Source organism: Sapajus apella, unplaced genomic scaffold (genome assembly GCF_009761245.1).
Source record: "Sapajus apella isolate SASKATOON/1434 unplaced genomic scaffold, GSC_monkey_1.0 scaffold6, whole genome shotgun sequence".
NCBI classification, from domain to species: domain Eukaryota; kingdom Metazoa; phylum Chordata; class Mammalia; order Primates; family Cebidae; genus Sapajus; species Sapajus apella.
Genome location: NW_022436946.1, coordinates 13,637,882 through 13,661,709, shown reverse-complemented (window position 1 = coordinate 13,661,709; position 23,828 = coordinate 13,637,882). Strand labels below are relative to the sequence as shown.

Genomic DNA, 23,828 nt, shown 5'->3' with positions numbered 1-23,828 from the left:
GGGACAACACACCCACACATTCCAAAAAAAAAAAAAAAAAAAAAAAAAAAAAACAGTAGAGACAAATAGTAGTGTTTTGGCAATAAACTTAAAGGCCTGTAACCCAAATGTCTTTTTTTTTTTTTTTTTTTTTTGAGACAGTCTCGTGTCATCCAGGCTAGAGTGTAATGGCATGATCATGGTTCACTGCAGCCTCGACCTCCTGGGTTCAAGTGAATCCTCCCACCTCAGTCTCCTGAGTAGTTGAGACCACAGGTGTGCACCGCCACAACCAGCTAATTTTTGTATGTTCTGTAGAGATGGGGTTTTGCCATGTTGCCCAGGCTGCCAAATGTCTCTTGAACTTTACAGAATTTGTACATTTAAAGAAAAAAAACTGTGTAGAAGCCCCTTAGGAGCCTGCATAAACCAGGCAGTGTGGACAGTGAACAAGACTAGGGGATGGTTTTTAAAAATTGGTTAAATGGACCCCTTCAATAGCCCACTATGATAAATATTTTTCAGATCTCCTAATCATTTATGAAGTTCTACATATTTTTTATATAGGCAAATATGGCTCCTGGTCCTAAAATGTTTAATTTGGAAACAAGAAAATGGAAGTGGACATGTAGATCCTCTCAGGCAATTTATTAAGAGCCATCCACAGGAAGTGTTTGCTGTCATTTGTTTGGTGAAATTAAATGGTGACCATAGCAAAATGGCATTTTAAAGAAAGAACTTGGGGCAAAAGTCAAGATGAAGTTAAAAGAAAGACCTTTGTCACTTAAAAGAAAGACCCTTATCACTTTAATAGTCCTTAAATAGTAAGAGGTTTACTCTCTCATGAAAAATTTTTTTTTTTTTTCTGTCGACAGGCTGGAGTGCAGTGGTGCGATCTCAGCTCACTGCAATCTCCGCCTCCCAGGTTCAAGTGATTCTCCTGCCTCAGCCTCCCAAGTAGCTGGTACTACAGGCACATGCCACCATGCCCAGCTAATTGTTGTATTTTTTAGTAGAGATGGGGTTTCACCGTGTTGGCCAGGGTGGTCTTGATGTCTTGACCTCGTGGTTTACCTGCCTCAGCCTCCCAAAGTGCTAGGATTACAGGCGTGAGCCACTGCGCCTGGCTTTTTTCTTTTAAACAGGATCTTGCTCTGCCACCCAGGCTGGAATGCTGTGGTGCGATTATGGCTCATTGCAGACTCAGTCTCCCCAGCTCAAGCTATCCTCTTGCCTCAGCTCCCAAGTAGCTGGGACTACAGATGTGCACAACCACACTTGGCTAATTTTTTTTTTTTTTTTTAATGAGACAGAGTTTCTTTGCTCTTGCTGCCCAGGCTGAAGTGCAACGGTGTGATCTCAGCTCACTGCAATCTCTGCCTCCCAGGTTTAAGTGATTCTCCTGCTTCAGTCTCCAAAGTAGGTGAGATTACAGGCATGTGCCCACAGGCCCGGCTAATTTTGTATTTTTAGTAGAGACAAGGTTTCACCACGTTGGTCAGGCTGGTCTCGAACTCTTGACCTCAGATGATTCACCAGCCTCAGCTTCCCAAAGTGCTAGGATTATAGGCATGAGCCACCATGTCTGGTCTCGGCTATTTTTTTTTTTTTAATTTTATATTCAGCAGCATCATTTAAGCATTTTGCTAGGAACAATAGAAAAAAGAAAAAAAATATTTGTAGAGATTGGTGGGGGGAGTGTCTCACTATGTTGCTAAGCCTGGTCTTAAACTCCTGACCTCAAGTAATCCTCTTGCCTCAGCCTCCCACAATGCTGGGATTATAGGCATAAGCTGCCATACCCAGCTTCATAAAAACTTTTATTTAATTATAAAAGTTGAAAATCAACTTTGTAAAAGCCATATGAGCACACTATGGAAAGCCCGTAAAACAGGCAGTTTAATTACTTTCAAAATTCCACTGAGAAATTCTGTTAGACAATATTTCAACATTACGTATGTGACATGTCTAGCTTACTTTCAAGTACATGTTAAATTTCATACAAAATTTTGAAAAGAAGGCTTTAATAACATATGGGACACATGCCACCCCTGGGCATCCTACACCAATCCTGACAGCCCCAAGTTATAGTAATAACTGGTACTCCTGCAGTAATGAGGCAATACCCAATTATGCAACATAATGCTTCCCTGTGAACATTATATTTGAATGTATATTCTGAAAATAGTGCAAGAAGTGCTAGTTTTTCCCTGATTTCTATGCTATCATTTCATATGAAAATTATACTCTTCACACATAACAAACTGCATCTTGTTTGGTAAGTTCACATGTAAAAAACCAAACTTTTATACATTTAAACGCTGTTAATAGGGCCAACGCTCAGGAGGACTGCAATAGTTCCTGGTTTTCTGTCACCATGAGTGCTGAAATAATTACTACCTATCTGGAAATAGATTTGAGAAAGTAAAGAAATGTAAAGTTCAAGATATGTAGTGGTTGTGATATACTAGATGATTTTGGTTTGTTTGGAGACCTGGCATTAGAAAATATTGAAATTGTAGAGTGAAAAAGTTATTCAGTGTAGGTTGTTTCCATCCTTCTGTTCCTTTTAATATGAAAGTCTCTTGGGTGCTGGAATGTCATTAACACCTGTGGCAGATTAAAGATGGCTGTGCATGGGGCTGGGGAGGAGGAGAGACTTGTCTGTTTTGTTCCCTGCTGCATTCTCAATGCCTAGGGTTGTACTTGGCAGAAAAGGATATTCAGTAAGTATTTGTTGAAAGAATGAACGAGCAAACAACGAACAATTTTAGCTAACTCTCAGAATCTTTAAACTTTTATTAAGATGCACCAATGGGAAAAACTAAGAATGACCTTGTACCTGATAACAGAGTAAAATATTTAAATGCTAGCAATTTAAATATAACTAAAAACTGATAAAAATTTATCTTTAAAGATGGGTTTCCAAAAAAGTACAATTAAATAATTCCAGTAGTGAATTTTCTATAATTCATTGCCTCCCTTCTTGTTTCCACCCCTACATTATTTTTCCCTGAAACAAATTAAGGTACAGAAAATACTTTAAAATTATGTATAGGTCAGCCATGTGCAGTGGCTCACACCTGGAATCCCAGCACTTTGGCAGGTCAAGTTTTGAGACCAGCCTGGGCAACACGGAGAAACCCTGTCTCTACTAAAAATACAAAAATTAGCCAAGCACGATGGTGCAGGCCTATATTCCAAGCTACTTGGGAGGCTGAGGCAGGAGAATTGCTTGAACCTGGGAGGTAGGGGTTGTAGTGAGCTGAGATCACACCACTGCACTCCAGCATGGTCGACAGCAAGACTGTGTTTCAAGAAAAAAAAATTATGTATAGGTCAAGCACAGAGGCTCACACCTATAATCCCAACATTTTGGGAGGCCAAGGCAGGAGGATTGCTTGAGTCCAGGAGTTTGAGACCAGCCCAGGCTCATTTGGAAAAGGGAGACCTCATCTCCACCAAAAATTTAAAAAATTAGCCAGGAGTGATGGTACATACTTATGGTACCAGCTACTCAGAAGGCTGCGGTAAGAGGATTACTTGAGCCTAGGAGATCCAGGCTTCAGTGAGCCATGATCGCACCACTGCACTCCGGCCTGGGCGACAGAGTGAGGTCCTGTCTTGAAATATACATAATAATGTATATTCCATATTGTTTTCCAATGGATCTAACATGGTTAGAATAAAATTAAGTTACTGATTCTCACAAGGAAAAAGGGTTTAAGAGGAATAGAGTTTAGGTTTGAGTAAGATCACAGTTGCACTCCAATTCAACCTCCTACCTACAATGTTTCAAATGTGGGGTGACATTTAACCTAAGGCATTGTTAAGGGTGAAAGGGAGTGCCATTAAAATTCTGTGTCTATTCATGTGACAACATGCATAAACCTGGATTACCTTGCACACATCTGAGAGTATGGTCACGCTAACTAAAGAGCTCTCAAAGTTGACAAGGCTTTTTCAAGAACTCACTAGGCCATGACTTACGTGTAACAACTAGTATTTCTACAGTAAGTACTTCTGTATTTCTGTTAGCAATTTGTATTTTATGAAGCACTTTCACATTTTATCACTTTATCCTTCCTAAAGATCCTATGAGTTAGCCAAGCATTTAGATACGACTAATGAAGACAGCACAGATATGTGTCAGAGTGAGGGCATAACATCAGATCTCTAACTCAGTCCTGTGCCCATCCACACACCACGGCAGCTACAGTCACTTGAACTGCACAATGTAGCATCAGAGAAGGGCTGCATGAGCCTAAGTCACGCACTCCTCTATGAGGGCAATTTACTTATGAACAGTAAGGCAGAATAAAGTTTCAGCGGCTCTTTTAAAGACTTGTGTTGGGGGACAGAAAAAAGAGAGGAATTCAGGGGGATCTTTATTAAATTTGGATATCTGCTTTCCTTAGGTCCATGAAAACATGCAGTTTTCTAAGGAAGTCAAACTACTAATCATTTGGAGTTTGGAAGAACCATCTCCTACTTCTTCAGACTGTACAAACTGTCTGTTTTGGTCTGGGTGCAAGTATTCACATTTGAGAGCAATAGCCCTTCCAACATAACACGGAACATAATGTGCTCGTAGTTCTAAAACACCACAAGGGACTTCTGAAATTCGCTTTTTGTTTTTGTTTTTTTGAGATGGAGTTCCACTTTGCTGCCTATGCTGAAGTGCTGTGGTGGATCTCAGCTCACTGTCACCTCTGCCCCCTGGTTTCAAGTGATTTGCCTGCCTCAGCCGCCCGAGTAGCTGGGGTTATAGGCATGCTACCATGTCCAGCTAATTTTTGTATTTTTAGTAGAGACGGGGTTTCACCATGTTGGCCAGGCTGGTTTCAAACTCCTGGCTTCCGGTGATCCACCTGCCTTGGCCTCCCAAAGTGCTGGGATTACAGGTGTGAGTTACCAGCGCTTGGCCAGCCATAATGTGTTTTAAATATAAAAGTCACAACTTGAATGTGAATACATGTGTTCTAAATCAAAGAAATGTTCTAGAGTCTTCTAATGAGTTTAAATGCTAAAAGGTAAAAGGGGAAAGGAAATTTAGCATCAAGAGCATTTATATAGGTTGGCTTATCTGTATATATAAGAAAACAGATAGAGGGATGCTCAAAAAGACAAAATCAGAAGTGAAATGTCTCCCTATTTAACTTGATTTATGCAATGTAAATGAAATGACTGTATATAAGGAGATGGCCGGTTAGGGTGGAAGAGATTTTTCTGGCTTCTGATCTCTATACACTGTGCAATCTCTCATCACACTGGTAGTTCGGTGTTAGAACGACCTATTAATATATTGGTTTGTCCATCATACTGTCAACTGGAGGGTAGAGATTATGTTTTTTAATAATATATTCCTCTTTGGGAGGCCGAGGTGGGCGAATCACCAAAGGTTGGGAGTTCGAGAACAGCCTGACCAACATGGAGAAATCCCGTCTCTATTAAAAATACAAAATTAGCCAGGCGTGGTGGTGCATGCCTGTAATCCCAGCTACTCAGGAGGCTGAGGCAGGAGAATCGCTTGAACCTGGGAGCCGAGATGGTGCTATTGCACTTCAGCCTGGGCAACAAGAGTGAAACTCTGTCTCAAAATAAAGAAATAAATAATATATTCCTAGTACCTTCATGATGCTAAGACTAAATGAATAAATGAATTATCGGGGTATAAAAGTATAAACTGCACAGTAAAAACAATGGTAGAAATTAGAAGCAGTGGTGGATGGGGAGAACCAGAGAAATATAGCACCAACAATTAAGCTATGTTAAATTCTCATTGTATAACAAATGTGGCTTTTTTAAAAAAAAACAACAACATGTTTATTCATCTTTTTAATCCTCATGGCTCAGCACAGTGCCTGACACACAATAGGCACTCAACAATTATTTGATTTCCAAAGCATGACCATTCATGCATCCATAGTCCTCTTTTTATAGTATGAAGAAGGCTGATATCCAGGCCCCCATGTGTATTTTAAGGAATAGATAATTCCCAATAAGCTCTTCTTTTTCAAGGTGAGAAACAGTTCTCATGTTCAATTTCAAAATCAAGATGACATTCAGATGAATGTATCACGTGTCATTAACAGACAAATACCAAACCATGTCTGCCTGCTTACCACTGCCGTTTCCATTTCCTTTATTTTCTCTGTCCATATGAAAGCAAGGTTTTATTACAGTTTTCACCATCTGTAAGAGCCCTGGACAATTTTTGATCCTGTAAGGGCTTTTTACTTCAGTTTTTGTCACATATTATAGCTGTGTGTTGAGACTGAAGATTATCCACTATCTTCTCTTCTATCTCTATGTATTTTTCTGTTTCTTCCCCTGATAGCAATAACTTGGTTTCGGAGTCTTTGGTTATAATAACCACAAAGGACTGTCATGACTGAAGGATATTAGCCACCACCGCTTGATGCTGATACACTTCCAAAGCCTTCTGAGCTCGAGTAATTACAATGGAGGGGTCAGTCTCCAACTTAAAGGAAATTATAAATGCTTTGGGAGCACAATCTTTAACCAAAGGAGAAGCATTTTTGACACCATCTTCATCATTATCTGAAATGGGCCCCCTGATGACTGGATCGTGTATTCAGGAGTTTCAGAGACAGGAACATAGAAATCTGACATGGCCGCAGCCAGGTAAAACATCGAAGAACGGCCAGCCACACTTCCAGTGGGACCTTGGTGCTGCCTGACGTGACCAACACCAACTGCTGGCCCTGTGCGCCCAGCCCAGCTGCGAAGTGTGCCATAACCTCAGCCCAGCACACAGCACTGGGTGGCCAGGGGAACTCAGTTACCAGGTCCATTTCCACCATCGGCCGAACAAATGTGATTTTCATGTTAAAGAACTTCTACCTCCATGGAGACACACTTGAATATAAAAGTCAAGGTCCACTAGAATAAGCTACATGGGGACAGGGTCCATGTTGTTTGCTCATACAGTATGTCTCTCATGCTTCCAGGCATAAAAGAACTCAGTAAACATTAGATGGTAACTGGAAGGTAGGTGGCTAGACAGATGGATACATTACTCAATGACAAGGCAAGCTGACTAAGGAAATCTCTGCTTGCTAATTAAAACTCCTCTGACACTGCTCATCATTTTCCGCTAATGGCAGCTTAAGCAATATTTTCAACAATACTTGTTATTGTCTTTCCTCTAAGTGACAAGCCACATTTATCTGTTGTGTTCAAGACCTTTTCCACATGAAAAAAAAAATCGCAAAACTAAACACAGTACAATGTTTTCTATATGGTCAGACTTAGTTATTTCCATCTTTATTCTCACTGATTTACTGTGCTTAAGTCTGGAAGCAGCATGAAGTAGGTTTCCAAGAACCTCGTGGGGTATTTGGCTTGCTTTCTTTTCCTTTGATTGTCTCTTATTATCATACTGTACATTCATTCCTCCCACAGGCCACGCAATGGTTACTGGATATCTGGAAGCAACTGCATTGTCAGTTCAATTGTTTGTATTATATTTACAGACTTTGCTTCTTTGTATCACTGAATGAAAGGGACTCTGAATCAGGGGCTATTAAATGAAATTACTGTATAGGCATATAATCATTGCAAGGAATGGTAAACAAAACCATAATTCTATACAAGCTTTGCTCTGTGTAAAGATTCCTTGAAATAGTTTTTGAAAAAGTCACAAAAGAGATATGCAATAATCCCTGTTAGACATACAGGTATAAAAATTGTGTCCTATCATTTGAAACAGAATAGTAAAATTATTACCACTTTAAACTGCTTGACATTAAATGAGGGCATCCACACACACCATGTCATTCATTGTCAAAATGACTCTGTGAGGTAAGCAGGCCATGTGTTTGAATCTACATTTTAAAGAGAGAAAACCAAGGCTTGGCTTTGAGAGGTTCTCAGACTTAATATCATACAAGCCAGCAGGAGTGTGTGTTTGATGACAGAACTGAAACCAAGCTCTCCTAAATTCTAGTTTTGTGGAAACTGAATTTAAACAAATTAAACCTTAATAACTGTCAGCATGCCTTGGGCATAAAAGTAATTGTCAGCATGCCTTGGGCGTAAAAGATAACCATTATTTTCCCACAGTAAATGCAAATACATCATACCTGGTTTATTTCCTGAGTGGTTGTTATTTTGTCCTGAAATTGCAGAGGCAGGGCGGTTGGAAGCATTTTTCTTATCTTGTACTTTATAGCTGTCGGGCGCTACAGAAATGAGACAAAAGAGAAAAGACACATTTAGTTTCTTAAAATTTCTTCAGAAACATTTACCTATTCAACATTTATTGTTAACCTTTGTATCAGGTACTCAGGCTAGATTCAGGACACGAAAAGACGAAGTAGTTACAACCCGTGCCCTCAAGGATTAGGAAGGACACATAAAAAAGAAATCAACAACTCGGCTTGAGTGACCAATGTTATAGAAGTGGCACGTTCAAAGGGCCATGAAGGGCCTTTCCTGTGGCTGTCCCAGTTTACACATAAAGCAACCACGTGGAAGCATGACTGGAGCCTAGAGTCTTTGATCTGAGTTCTTCCAAAGCACCATTGGCTTAGAATACATTTCAAATGTATTAATTTCTTTCTTGCTTTGGTATATTCAATATTGTTTAATCTTTCTTTGGGGTTACTAAGTCTCTTCAGTAGCCCCAGGTCCTGACAACAAACATCAACCCTAACTAAATATTATGTAACAGCAGACCATGGGGATTAAAAAGACTTCAATATATGTTTAGTACAAGCCACTTTTCTGAATAAGCCCTGATAAATGCTTTTGGGGGTGGGGTGCTGGAGGGAGGCTGTAGTTTGCTTTATTATGCTGAAATTCAACTTAAAAAACATTCAATTAAACAGGAGTTCTGGTTACTTGCACTCCAATTTATCTACATCTAACTTTTACTGGATCCATTCTAGGTGAACATTAGAGGCCTATCTGCCCACTTTATCTGTCTGGATGTTGGGAATTCATTTCCATCCCAGAAGACCTTCTGAGTCATATTCACCATGAGACAAAAGTAAAATCCATCTTAATATTTTTCTATGCTCATGTAAAATTGAAAGGTTAATTTTATATTATTTTATTTTCCAATAAGCCTTTTGCATTAGTAACAATAGGTTAAATTTAGTAAAATAAAAATAATTTTTAAAAATTCTCAGGCTGTTTAAGATTATATATTGCTAATTCCTAACTGTTAGGCTGGATGTATTTCTAAAGTTTTCAGGCCATCTCTCTGCCTTCCTATCAGTCTTTCTCTTCTGCTACTGTTTAAGGGTCTATATTTCTTCAAAAACTTCTTTGGTGAACATTGTAACAGCAAAAGACACAGACAGACCTGGGTTCAAATTTGAGACTTGGCACATAACCAGCTGAAAGGCCAGAAAGTTATTTGGCTTCTCTAAGTAGGTCACATGGGGTAATACTGCGTAACTCACAGAGTTGTTGGAAGGATTAACTGAGAAGATATGTGTTAAAAATCTACCATAAGCCTTGGCACACAGGAGGTGTTTATCAAGTATTCAAGGCCCTTTCTCCCAGTTTCTGTGCTCTTCCGTGGAGCCCTGGGCATCCCATACTCACAGCACCCACTCAGGTTACTGTGTTTTAGAGTCAGTAAACCTGGCTCTGCCATTTACTAGCTGAATCCTCAGCATGTCACTTAACCTCTCTGAGTCTTAATTTCCCCATCTGTAAAGAAAACATCAACTTTCACAGCTGTAAAAATTAAATGAGATAATGTACAGAAAGGTAGTTCACTGCCTGGCCCACAGCAAGGCATGATAAGTAGTCGAAAGTATTTTTAGCTCTCTTCAGGAAACTAGGCTTCTAATTCCTCAGGGATATGTGAGAAAGCAAACCTGTTAACTTGGTAACAGGGGCTCTGGGGGCAAGTGATTCATGTGACAGGAAGGTCTGGGTCAGCCGCTGGTTCCAGAGGTTTTCAGCTCAGCCACAACCATACCTCCTGGGGGCTCTCAGGTAGGGTGAACTTATTGGTATAATTGTTAGGGTATGGCCTGGCTTGGGAAGAGGTAATTAGTCTTTCTGATTCAAGGTTTAGGGAGATGACAGTTTTCTAAGATTTGATGCCTTTCATTTTATTAAGTAAATGTGAGCCTTAAAAAAATAAATAACAATGAGAAGATAAAATAGAGGTTTGTTTTTTTTTTTTTTTTTAACAAAGTACAGGGAATTTCACTGTTTAAGAACACAATGACAGCAGGAATTTATTAATTCTGATTTCCAAAATTTAAAAACCTGAAAATCCTCATTAACTGGCAGATAGGATTGCATATACCCTTATAAAAGTTCTCATGGAAAAAAAATTAAAATGACTCAGATGACTTTCCAGTATTATTTATTTGAATCTCTCATCTTTCATTAAAAGAAAAAAAAGAAAGAAAGAAAATTAAGCCATATACTATGATGCTCAGTAAGTCTTTGCTAGCCTTATGAAATCTTCACTGATGGTCCTGCTAGCTTGAAAGCGTATTCCATTAGTGTCACATGTGAGTGTTGAAGTAAAAACAAGAGGAAGGATACAGACAAGCGCCCTTGTGGCCTGGGACTCTCTTTCCAACATACTCTGAAACAAAATATAGAAGCATCAGACATTTGGAGCCTTCAGAGAGTGAAAATTCTGTAGCTCTAGTAAGTGCTCCAAACGTGCCTGTACAATTCACATCCTCTGCCACTCACTGATTCCTTGCAACATCTCCCCACAAAGGCCTTGGCATTCCCACTGCTTTGTTTCTACTTTTGGCTGTGTGGTCCAATACAGAGTCTTCTCTCAACTTCTCAAAACAACTGGTCCAATAAATGACCTGTCAATTCAGTCAAAACACTTGCTCTGAGACACTTAGGACTACAAGCTTTGCACCAGCCTGAGTTTAAATCTCATTGAATAATACGTGGACTTGACATCCACAAGGATAAAATAAAATCTGGAATGTGGGCTGGGAAACAGCAAAAGCCTAAACTCAATTCCCAGCTCTGCATAGTCCCTTATCCATGGGGAACTACTAGGTTCTCAAGATCCCCAGTGGATGCCTGAATTTATGGGTAGTACCAAATCCTATCTAGGCTATTTTTTTTTGGGTAACTGAGACAGCTCCTATGTGACTGACAGGTGGGCAGTGACTACAGTGTGGATCCACTGGACAAAGGGATGATTCACATCTCATTTCAGGCTCGACAGAGCGGGAGGGCATGGGATTTCATCACACTACTCAGAACAGCATAAAATTTATGAATTGTTTATTTCTGGAATGTTCCATGTAATATTTTTGGACCACAACTGACTGTAACTGAAACCTCAAAAAGTGAAATCATGGACAAGGAGGAACTACTGCGTACATGCTTCTCTGCTACAGTCTTCAATTGGACTTTGTGGGCATACAGCCCCTTTGTGGACATAATATACTGTGAGGACACAGCTTTGGGGGAGTGGCCTAGAACACAGAACCGGAGGTTGAACCACATGAAACAGTCTTTTATGTAGTAAAAAATGGTTAAAAATGAACAATTTTGTATGTTTCAATCTAATAGTTTAAGTAAATCTGTACAGAAAAGAGTTATCATATCAGGCCTGACACTGCTGTCCTTTATTTTGTATATATTTATTCCTCAAATTTATTTATTCAAATATACCTGCTAGGAGTATTGTAACATTCGAATCATACATATGATGTGTTTTATCCAATGTGGTTTATAAAATTAGCATTACAACAAGAAAGAAACAAAGCAACAGCATTGCTCCTAATGACTTTTCTGATTATTCCACATAATAGAGAATTTCTCTTCAGTTTAAATTCCTCATAATTATAAGTGAAGTTGGGTAGTAATGATCAAAGCTCACGAGAGTTAGCATCAGACCTAGATTTCATTTCCCACACTACCTCAGTTTTCTTCCTACTTCCATTTATTCACACAGTACCCTACTCCATGGGACACTTTGAGCTCGATGCTGGAAGTAATATTATTAGGTGTATAATGTATCTCCTTCTACCACTTCTTTTTCCTTTTCTTGTCCTACGTTTCTAGGTTACACTGTATTCTGGAGGTTCTGATTCTTCCAATAACATCTCCTTTCTTCAAAAAGTCGTCTCCCATTATGTCCTGAAATACTACCTGTACGTCAGTCACCGTCAAGGATGCATTTATAAATATGCACTCTCAATAAAGTGTCCATCTTCAGCATCTAGGCAATATTTCTGCTATCACTTGAACACCCTCACACAAAAAAGCCAATCCCCTAATGTCAGTCTCTTTGTCACCATCAACAGAACCACCATATTCCTAAGCTCAGAAATGTTAAGAATTTTTTTTTTTTAACAAACAATTACAAATATCTCCATTGGCCAGACACTGTGCTATGCAGTGAGAATACAAAGGTCATATGACATAGCATCTGCTTTCAAGATGCTTATCATTCTTTGGAGGAGACAGTGTGCACATACATGAAATTGCAGCAATAGACCGATTCAATTTTCTAAAAAACCCATAAACCACAGAGGTTTAATAACCAAATAAATAATATACATAATGTTACAGGAATTTGGTGGTGGGAGAAGGAGCCACAAGGAACAGGAGTCCCTGGGCAAAGAGATTGCAGACCAGAAAGCACCTGGATAAGTGAAGAGTAACGTGGAGAAGTTCCCTTACTGGGGTGGAGCATAAGCAAAACTACCAAGGCAAAGAAACAGGAGAGACAATTGGGACTGTCTGGTTAGAACAGCAGGTTTAGGAAGAGAGGCAGCTGAAAATATGAGAAGAGAAACAGGCCAAGGTCAATGCCTCTTTGAATTCCGAGAGTGTGGACTTTTTCATGAAGGCAATGGAAAGTCACTGAAGTATATCACACGGAACTTCCAGCTGTGAACTACTTTACCTTCAATGGATTCTGTATAAATGAAAAGTGAAATCTAACAAGCCTGCTGGAAATGAATTTAAAAAGGATTTCATCTTAAAGAAAACAATAAAAGGAAATCAGATTAAAAACAGACATCCTAAGAACTCTGCCTTCTATATAATTTAGTAACTAGTCAGATTCTTCCACTTACCCGTATCATGTACTAAGAGATAACTATTTGACCATTAAGTGGTAAAAAGTGACATGAACGAATATGGTGAAACTTATGTCTGTTGCTGAAGAAACAAGAAGTAGGGGAAGAGTAGAGTCGGTGTGGTCACCCTACAAGAAGCCAAGGGCAGGTCGCATAGCACCACACAGGGACCCTCCACTGGAAATGGTATTCCAGCCACAAATTCCTGGGAGGATTGGGAAACAGGTAGGGCATATTTCTGAAGGCCATTTTGCAGGGAGGTGAAGAAGATAAAATATGGGAAACTGATTGGTGTTACTAATCTTTTGTAGACCATCACTTAATGGGGAAGCAGCTGCTTCACGGAGCAAGCCTGTGGGTATTGTGTTATCGCAATTTAAGTAACTGTAAATGTCAAAAATAGTGCAGTCTCATTTGCTCTTCTATATACACCAGAATAAACCCATTTCATGGTATGGTGCAACAGCTAGCCAAATTTAATCTGACATTTTGAAACAGAAATAACAACAAGAACCATTTATTCACTCTATTGCTCAATTCTTGTCTCCAAAACATATGCAACTAAGTAGAACCATATGATAATGATATATATCATTATAGTTATACACAGCATCCTCCCTACTCTGCTGACAGAAACAATTCAATTATGATCTATTTTTTCTTTGCATTTCACACAACTATACAGAACACAAAGTTATGATTTGGTGGCCATGGCAGACTTCATTAGAGCATGGTAAGAGTGTGGAGGCTTTACAACTTGGGGTAGCTCATTCAGCAATGACGGTGACTGAAAGTCACTTTCTGATTTCTCCATCTCTTCATAATGGAAAAAAACCTTAAAATGTATGTCCACGTTAAAAAATGATATTAAGCCAAAAGGAAATTTGTTCAATAAAGAGATAGTACAAACCCAACAAAAGACATTGACTTTATAAATACAGTCCAAAACGGTATATAGTTATATGACACACAGGGACAGAATCTACTACAGGGATCACTCCTTATTTCTATAACTGACACTAAGACATGAAGAATGGAACAGAGGCACATAAGTCTTTGTTAATAATTTATATTAATTCAACTTCCAAAGAGAAACTGAGGCAGTTGGATTGAACTGTCAAGGTCTATATGAGATGATAAAAATTATTGATATAGGCAGGGCGCAGTGGCTCATGCCTGTAATCTCAGCACTCCGGGAGGCTGAGGGGGGGCAGGTCACCTAAGATCAGGAGTTCGAGACCAGCCTGGCCAACATGGCGAAACCCTGTCTCTACTAAAAATACAAAAATTAGCCAGGCATGGTACTGCACGCCTGTAATTAATCCTAGCTACTCAGGAGGCTGAGGCAGGAGAATTGCTTGAATTCAGGAGGTGGAGATTGCAGTGATCTGAGATTTTGCCACTGCACTCCAGCCTGGGTGACAGAGTGAGATTCCACCTCAAAATAAATAAATAAAAATAAAAATACTGATGTAATCAACTTTTTCTGAAATAAAAAACCTAACATGTAATAGGAAAGATATTAATATCATGTATATAACAGCAAAAGATAATTCTATCAAAATAGGTTACCAAAATATTCCTCAGGGATAGAACTGGGCCATTTGCCTCCAAGGAGCTGATGTCTAATCACAGCCATCATGATCTGAGCTTAAACAAACAGTCTCCAAATAAATGGCACATTGGCATTCAGTTGTGGACATCTGGCCAGGTGCAGATCTATAATTTTCCTACTTGACCAGAGCAACCTGAGAGCAGGGGCCATGCCTTTCAGCCTTATAATCTCTGTATCTCTAGTGTTTAGCACACTACCTAGCACCTATGTGACACTGAACAAATGCTTGATAAAGTGCAAGAGAGGATTTGAAGGTAGATGTGTGCCTTGTGGAACACTGTGGCCAAGGTCCAGAAAGAAAAAGTATTGATGATAAGATGATTAGTAAAAAGAAAAAAACCCACATTTTCTTATTTATTGATAACTGCTAAGAGTGTAGAGAAAAGGTGACAAAAAGAGTTGTCAGTTCAAGGTCATGTCTACTTCATATCAGAAGAGAAAAAATATCTCGTTATTCTGGGATGCTTTCAACATTATATTGGGCAAGACTCAAAATCAAATGGATGTTTTTGCCCCACTTCATAGAGAGGAGAGCCCAGTCTCACCTACGGTGAGAGTCTTGGGAACTAGAGTGACACTCTGCAAACACAAAAGAATACAGGTCGAGCATCACTAATTCAAAGACCTGAAATCTGAAACCCTTCCATTTCCAAACATTTCAGATAAGGGATACTCAAGCTGTTACTGCTTATACTGCATGGAGGAAAGCATGTGAACATTACAGCCTCCACTGATAACATCAGACAAGCATCTCAGCTTTGGGTAATTTGTAAACCCCAACCCTTTCCCAAAGCAGTTAATAAATTTATTTTGATAATATGTTTGTTAAGTAGCCAAAGATTAACCACCCTAGCTAAACATGAGGAAAGGGATATTTCAGAAAAGCACATGTTCCATATATCTTGTGGGAACTGGGGGGAATCATCCACTAAGCTCTTTCGTTTCTCACTAAAAGCAGCTTCTTGATTAGTGTTACAAATGTTTTCTGACACATTGCGCTGACACGAATAAACATTACACACTTTAAATTTAACCAGAAAGGCTTTTATCTAAAAAATATGTAAACAAGACAAAAACTTTCCTTCAGTCCGATGGCAACACTAAAAATAGAATAGAAAATGATATATTTTCCCCTCACGTTAATATAAATCAGATTAGAAGGCAAGCCTTTTCATCTCTGCTGGTGACTTACCACCAGTCACAATGCTAGCTACTCTACAAGCATTATCCCTGCCCGACAATGTGAATAATGCTTACGACTGGGCAAAGTACAAAAAAGCAGGGCAAAGTCTAACCATATTAAAGTTTTCCAGTTATGCAGAGAAATGGCAAATTAGAGATTACAGTTATCCATCTGAACTTCAACAGCTGGAAATGGAGTTTATCAAACTAGACCCAATTCAATTAAACTCCATCTATCATTAGAAGAAACTATTTAATGCAGAAAAGAAAAATAATTAGAACTCAACTTTATTATACTTTACTTAATTAAAACAACAAACTGAAAAGAGGGTATTTTTACTTTAATAGGATAATGATTTACTTTAAGGAAAACTAAAATGGCTAATGCCAGTATTTTACACAATGATTACTATTCGCCACAAAAAAGCTTTCATACTTAACATACAAAGTACAGTTATCTAAGCAGAAAATGTATAATACCTAAAAATAGTCCTAAACAGTTGACTCAGTTTCAAATACCAGTTTTGTAAAGAAATTTGCATGTAATTTTAATCCTGAGTATTAGTCAACTGAGTTTAATCAGTGCAATAAATACACATATACACTGCTGTCATATATCAAAAATGAACCATTTCTCCTCTGTAGAAAATAATATTAAAATATTTTAAATTTCTTACATAAATTTTGTAAAATTTAATAGGAATGACATAGTAGGCACTGAAAGTTTATTCCAATTCATTTCCTGTGACCACTGAACACTTAAAGGTTGTCTAAAATTATGGGCCAACTCATTCTCCCGATGCTATCCTGTGCTGCAGTCATTTCTGTATCTGTGGCTGTGTTCTTTTTTCCCTCACTGGAACATCACCCTCACGATCTTTGCAACTATTTACATCTAATCTCTTTTTCTTTCTTAGAGCAGTTTTAGGCTCACTGCACAATTGAGCAGAAGTTTCATACGCTGTTGTAGCCCCGCCCCCTGCCTTTCCCACCATCAACATCCCATACCAGAGTGGTTCATTGGTTACCACCGATGAGCCGACACTGACACGCCATCATCATCCAAGGTCCATAGTTTACATGAGGGCTTCATAAATGTGTAATGATGCGTACATACCATGTAGCAACATGTAGAATTCAATCCATTTATGGTCCAACTCAATCCGTTAAAGTCCAACTCAATTCACTTTCTCATGAAATCTTTTTAAACTATTCCTACTACCAACACATTTCTTTCTCTGACTTCTACTGCACTCCCATGGAATCTGTCCCATACTATTTAGCGTTTGATTTCATTCTATCCTGTATCATTTTCAGAATGTAGGCTTCCAAAATTTCTAAATATTGAGTCCCATCATGAGAGCCAAAACAAAAAATGTGCTCCACAGTAAAACAAAACAAAACAAAACAAAAAACACAATGGTGAATAACTGATGTAGCATTTCTCTCTCGAAAATGCATACTGCAAGTCTGCATACAGGGAAGGGGCTATATCATTCCATTCCATGCTGGTTACCCAATAAATATCAACTCTTTGATGCTTTATCTGTTTGTTTGTTTATTTATTTATTTATTTATTTGAGACGAAGTCTTACTCTGTTGCCCAGACTTGAGTGCAGTGGTACGATCTTACCTCACTTCAACCTCTGCCTCCCGTGTTCAGGTGATTCTCTCACCTCAGCCTCCTGAGTAGTTGGGACTACAGATATGTGCCACTATGCTTGGCTAATTTTTTTATTTTTAGTAGAGATGGGGTTTCACCATGTTGGTCAGGCTGATCTTGAACTCCTGACCCCAAGTGATCTGTGCATCTTGGCCTCCCAAACTGCTGTTATTATGGGTGTGAGCCACTGTGCCCAGCCTTGATGCTTCTTTTCTAAGAGGATCCCGACTGGCCATTGGATACTGATCTGGCCAAAAAACTGAACACTGAAGTTGTTTGGTGAGGTTTATGGGAATGATATTTAAGGTGCAGCAGGCTCTGGTGTGTGAACCTGTTTGCTCTTCGCCCCTCCTTTCTTCCTGCCTTGAATACCGATGTGATGCTTACGGCAGAGCATCCATCTGGAGACCAGGAGGCTATCAGGAAGGAAAGGCCAAGGGAACAACAGAGACTCAGGCCCTGACATCTTTAAGTTGCTGGTCTAATACCAGCAACTCTTCACCTCTATGTTCCCTATAGGTTAGAGAAAAGAAAATTCCCAATTTGTTAAAATCATTGCTTTAAGAAATTCTGTTCTCATAAATTAAAAAAAAAAAAAACCCTAAACTGACACAGAGATCTTACTGGCTACAGAATGAAGTCCATACATCTTAGCCTTCTGCATGTCTTATTTCTTTTTTTTGAGATGGGTCTCACTTTGGTGCCCAGGCTGGAATGTGGTGGTACGATCTCGGCTCACTGCAACCTCCACCTCCCGGGTTCAAGCAATTCTCTGCCTTAGCCTCCTGAGTAGCTGGGAGTACAGGCACCCACCACCATGCCTAGTTAATTTTTGTATTTTTAGTAGAGATGGGGTTTCAGCATGTTGGCCAGGCTGGTCTTGAACTGCTGGCCTCGTGATCCATCCACCTCGGCCTCCCAAAGTGCTGGGATTACAGGCGTGAGCCACTGCACCCAACCTGCAAATGTCTTATTTCTTATTTAGAGCATCTCTTTTATTTGGTCCATCATGAATCCTATGTAATCTAACCTGTTCCAAAAGTCAGAAAGTTAAACAGGTCCTGGTTCATTATATTAAAGCAGAGTAGCTTTAGATTTGAAAATAGCGGGAGAAATGTTAGGAGAAAAAAATGAGTGAAAGATGCTATATCAAGTTTTAATAACATTTGTAATAGAAATCAGTTCCACAGGAATTCAAACACCTTAGAAGCCAGTGGAATTCTATAAAGAATGTCAAGCGTTCCCCAATTAAATCCAGTAATCTCAAATAGCTACTAATAATTCCTGAGCCACAATTTTTCTCAAATACTTAGTATTCTAAGGTACCATATGAAGTGCAACTCACAGTTTGGCTACAGAAGGTTTAAATTACCTTCTCTATCAACTATTCTACAAATAAACCTTTAATACTAGATCAGTATTAATTGCACACTTGCTTATTAAAAAAAAGTAAATGTATCAATTGATTTAGCCTAATTTTACTTTTATTTATAAGCTTTTCTATACTATAGAAAGAATATGAAGATAACATCTAAAAGGTCCATAATTCTATGACCCAGATAGCCTATTTATTCTTTTTATCTTAGAAAGGAATTGTTGTTTTTTTTATTTAAGAGATAGGGTCTCACTATGTTGCTCAGGCTGGTCTCAAACTTCTGGCTTCAAGCAACCCTCCCACCTCAGCCTCCTCAGTGGCTAGGATTAAAAGTGAGTCACTGTGCCTGGCTTTAAGAAAGAAATGTCTATTATGTGGTTAGGAAATTCAAAAAAGTACAAAAAGCTATAAAATGAAAGGTAAAAGTATTTCCCTTCTTCCTTTATGAAAAAAATTCTATGTATAAATATATAAATTTGCTTTCCATTTATTCAGAACAATTTACTCTTCTGCCCCTTTCTTTTCTCATTTAGTAATCTGTTTTAGTCTACTTTTCAAGCTCTTCCTTAATTGCAACTAATTTCACTATTTTCAATATGTGGCTACAGGAATTAGATATTCTAGATTTATCTTCTGGTAAGTGCTCTATTAAATCTTCATTGATGTGTGAGACCACAGTCCTGATTGAGTATTATTTACCTTCTGTCAGCATCTACTCCTGACCCCTTGCTCCCAGAGGTGGTATCTTACTGTTTTGCACTTGAGTCCTCTCTGCTTCTCCCAGTCTGAATTAAACTGGAAAAGGCAGCCAGTTTAAAGGAAATAACTACAAGGAAAACTCCAAGGAGGCTCTGCTTCCTGGTACACAGCATAGCAGTGAACAAAAGCAGGAATGGAATCTTCAGCAGTCACAATATTAGGATTGAATCAGAGGCTTAAAAGCAACGTTTGTTCCAGATGGATACATTTACCATTTCTACCCCTCTTAGTTTTGCAAGCCTAAGCTTTGTGGGTTCCAGGCCCTGGCTTCTGCCAGCTCTGATGGGAAAGCATCATGAGCTGCTGAAATTGAATTCCTTCTCTAGCACCTTCTCTGGATAGGCAATAAAGTAGTGGAGCAAAAGGGTGGAAGAACACTTCCTGGCCAACTTCATGCCCACTTCAGAGCCAGAATCAGGAAGCTGTTATGCCAGGGAGTATCTGAGAAGAGCTGAAAGCTGAAGCTGCTCCTTCTCTGATGCACGAGGCAATCAAAAACTGAAGGCGGCTGATGATGTCTGCAGGGACAGACAACACTGACTCCCACCTTGTGAACTCTGCACAGATGCTATATCAGAAATCAAACTGGCCGGATGTGGCTCATGCCTGTAACCCCAGCACTTTGGGACGCCAAAGTGAGTGGATCACTTGAGCTCAGGAGTTCAATACCAGTTTGGCCAACATGGTGAAAGCCTGTCTCTATTAAGAAATACAAAAATTAGAAAAGGATGGTGGTGGGCACCTGTAGTCCTTGCTACTAGGGAGGCTGAGGCAGGAGAACCACTTGAACCCAGGAGGCGGAAGTTGCAGTGAGCTGAGATCATGCCACTGCACTCCGGCCTGGGCAACAGAGTGAGATTCTGTCTTAAAAAACAAAACAAAACAAAAAAAAACAAAAAAAACTCAAACTGCTAGTGACTTTCACAGGTAATCTATGGTCTGAAAATATAATTGAATCTATTAAATAATTAAGACTATCATCCTGGAGAACAAAGAAACAGGACTAAGCAAGGTCTTTGGTATGCTTAGAGTAACAAGCAGAGACTCAATATCAGGCCAGGAAAAAGGGATTGAAATCATGAAGCATTCCTCCAGCCTCATGTGGGAAAGAAAAATGGAGATTAAAAACATGTTTCTTTTCTTTTTAAATCATCTTTCTACTAGACATGGAATTTTTTTTTTGAGCTGTTCAATCTCTAATCTTGCCACATCAATATGTTTCCAAATAAGGGATCTCAAATTTTGGAACCTACTGAATATCTAAATGTAGTAAGAAAACAAAAACAAAACAAACACATGGAAAGGATCCCAATCTGAAAAGCACCAAAACAAAAGAATGGCTTTACAAGTTCTGCCGACTCTCAAAGGCACAAAGTGTGCTCTGTGGCAGGCACCACAACCTGGCAAGCAGTAGCAGGTCAGAAGGAAAGGCTGACTGAGCAGCCCATAAAGGAGCACTAATAGCTGAAGAGTCCACAAACTGCAACTTACACGCTTTCTCTCCAGGAAGTAAAGTATGCCACATCCATTTCAAACAAGAGAATCCAATTACAAATTCTAAATCTGCCTAAGCTACAGGCCCTATGGGGGTCATGAAGAGCTCAGCTAACGCTAAGCTGACAAATGGGCTCTTTTTTTCTAAATACTTTTAGAATGCATTTTATGTGACCATTTTGTACTTTACAAATCCACTTGGTGGTTGGTGCCTACAGTGGTAGGAGAAGCCAGAAGGAGGGTGAGAGAGACTGAATGGGTAAACCATATAGATACCCTCTTCTAGAAGAAGGAAAAAAAGAAGCCAACAATTACTAAGCGAAGTTGGGTGGAACTGAGCTACTCTTGGCAATCCAGGGGGCAAACGCTTGTCACAGGCCTGGCTTATCTCCCCACTCTTTTCTCTATCCAAACACCTGTTCCTAGATAAGTCCTGCTTTCAGAATTGTAGGGGAATCATTAACAGAAAGGAAGATGTCTAAAGAACTTTCTGAGCTCTCTAACCAAATGTGAATAGATCTCATTTCAGTCTTCGAGTGCCCCCTCAAACTGCCACTTTTCCTAGATGCATTAGGAATATTCTAAGGAAGTAACATGGCAATATGTTTTCTTTTTAGTTTACAAATGATGGCTATGCCCCAAACTTCATGACACGTTTTTTTGTTATCCTATGTCCTTTATTTTACAGAAGTGTAAAACCTTAGAAAAATTTCAAAAGGATATATGATTTCTGTAAATAGTAAGGTAAGGAGAGGTTTTGATACTGAGTTTGATTTCCAAGTAGACTAAGGAAGGAGAAAATTATAGTTGGGTGAGGACATGGCAGGGAGAGGAATTTGAGGAAGCGAGAAAACCTCCTTTAGAAACAGCAGAATCTGAGCAATTTGAAGGTAGATCGCTACACCATTAAAGTAGAATAGATGTTTAACACAAATTGAGTGAATAACTATACATATGTTTTCATAGGGATTCTATAATAACATTACTATCCAATAGGTTAAATAGGCTTTTCATTTTTAAAATATTTCTAAAAAATGATTTTTTTTTTTTTTTAAAGACAGGGTCTCACTCTGTTATACAGGCTGGAGTGCAATGATGTGATCCTAGCTCACTGCAGCTTCAAACTCCTGAGCTCAAGTGATCCTCCTGCCTCAGGCTCCCTAGCAGCTGGGACTATAAGTGCATGCCACAACGTCCAGCTGATATTTTTATTTTTTATAGAGACAGAGTCTCACTTTGTTGCCAAGGGCTTGGGGATGGAGGCAGGAAACCAGCATTGGTCTTGAACTCCTGGCTTCAAGCCACCCACCCACCAAAGCACTGTGTGAGCTACCACACCCATCCTAAAAGAAGAGTTTTTTAAATCATATGAAATCACTGTAGACAAGCATTTATTAAACCTCAAAGCCATCTATAGCTCACCAAATTGATTCTAGAAGATTTTGATCATAAGAAAAATCACATTAAAGTAATACATGAACACTGTCCAGCAGAATGGTCAAATTAATGTGACCACATTAAAAATGGTACAAATGTGAAAGTTGCTAGCAGTTTGAGCTCTAATATAGCATCTGTGCAGAGTCCACAAAGCAGGAGTCGGTGCTGTCCGCCCCTGTGGGCGTCATCGGCCACCTTCACCAGTTTTTCATTGCCTCTTCTAACAGAGGAAGGAGCAGCTTCGGCTTTCTGCCTTTCTCAGCACTCCCTGGTGGAACAGCCCCCTGACCCTGGCTTTGAAGCAGGCATGAAGGTGGCCAGGAAGTATTCTTCCACCCTTTAGCTTCACTTCTGTATTTCTTATCCAGTGAAGGTGCCGGAGAAGCAATTGTATCTCAGCTAGCCCAAGAGGCTCTCCCATCAGAGTTGGCAGAAGCCACGGCAGGAACCAATGCAGGTTTCCTACCTCCATCCCCAAGCCCTTGGCCCACTTCAAAGAGATGCCTAGAAGGCAAATAGATTTGTTGCTATGAATTTAGTTAGCTGACTTATCACTGTGTTGCATAATTCTTTCCCTAGGGTAGAGCTAACACCATCTCACCAGCAGCTCCCCAAAGCTCCCTGCTACTTACAATGATCAATACAAGAACCATCTGGGGTTATAAAAATACCAATATTGATCTGACTTACATCAACCTGAGGTCACTTAGCTAAGATTACCTATAAGAATGACAATTTCATCTAAATTTTTAGGGATACAGACAGAATTCACAGTCATTTCATAGGATCCTACAATGAAACATCAGCTGATAATACATTTTAGTTTCTATTCATCTGTAAATTATTGTAAACCAGCTTTAAAAGTTTGCCAATTCTCATTTCATTAGGAAAAAAAAATCTTCACCCATTTTACAAGACTCAACTTTACCAAAAAGTTTAGGCTGATTTTAAAAGCTAGAAAAACTATTCTAATACTACTCAATGTTCAAAAATGTTAGTTATACATCTTTATAATTGGTTTTAGATTATTGTAAACCTTTATGATTACCTAAATACATGCTTCGTATTCTAATTAGAAGTGTCCATGTATGTAGGTGCTAATTCCAAATACTTATTCAACTTGCCTAGGAAGGTCTACAGATTACCTCTCTAAGAAAAGTTGCCTGAGCCAAAGCTAATAAAAGAAATAATTCTACAACACCAAAACGCCACTAAAAATCTTCAACGGAAACTATAAAATAGAAGAAACACAGACAGCTC

General features: G+C 39.1%; 1 protein-coding gene and 1 pseudogene across 22 annotated transcripts in view; both read right to left on the bottom strand.

Annotated features, from left to right (window-relative positions):
• Nucleotides 1-23,828, bottom strand: part of MAP7 (microtubule associated protein 7) — a 199,708-nt gene that overhangs the window by 66,262 nt on the left and 109,618 nt on the right. For all 21 annotated transcript variants that reach the window (XM_032274677.1, XM_032274684.1, XM_032274685.1 and 18 more), the window contains one exon: nt 8,088-8,186. In XM_032274677.1, coding sequence (XP_032130568.1) covers nt 8,088-8,186 — 99 coding nt within the window. The remainder of the gene's footprint in view (nt 1-8,087; nt 8,187-23,828) is intronic.
• LOC116549244 lies at nt 5,526-6,636 on the bottom strand (annotated as a pseudogene). The gene has a single exon (XR_004267767.1). The product of XR_004267767.1 is annotated as a phosphopantothenate--cysteine ligase pseudogene (transcript).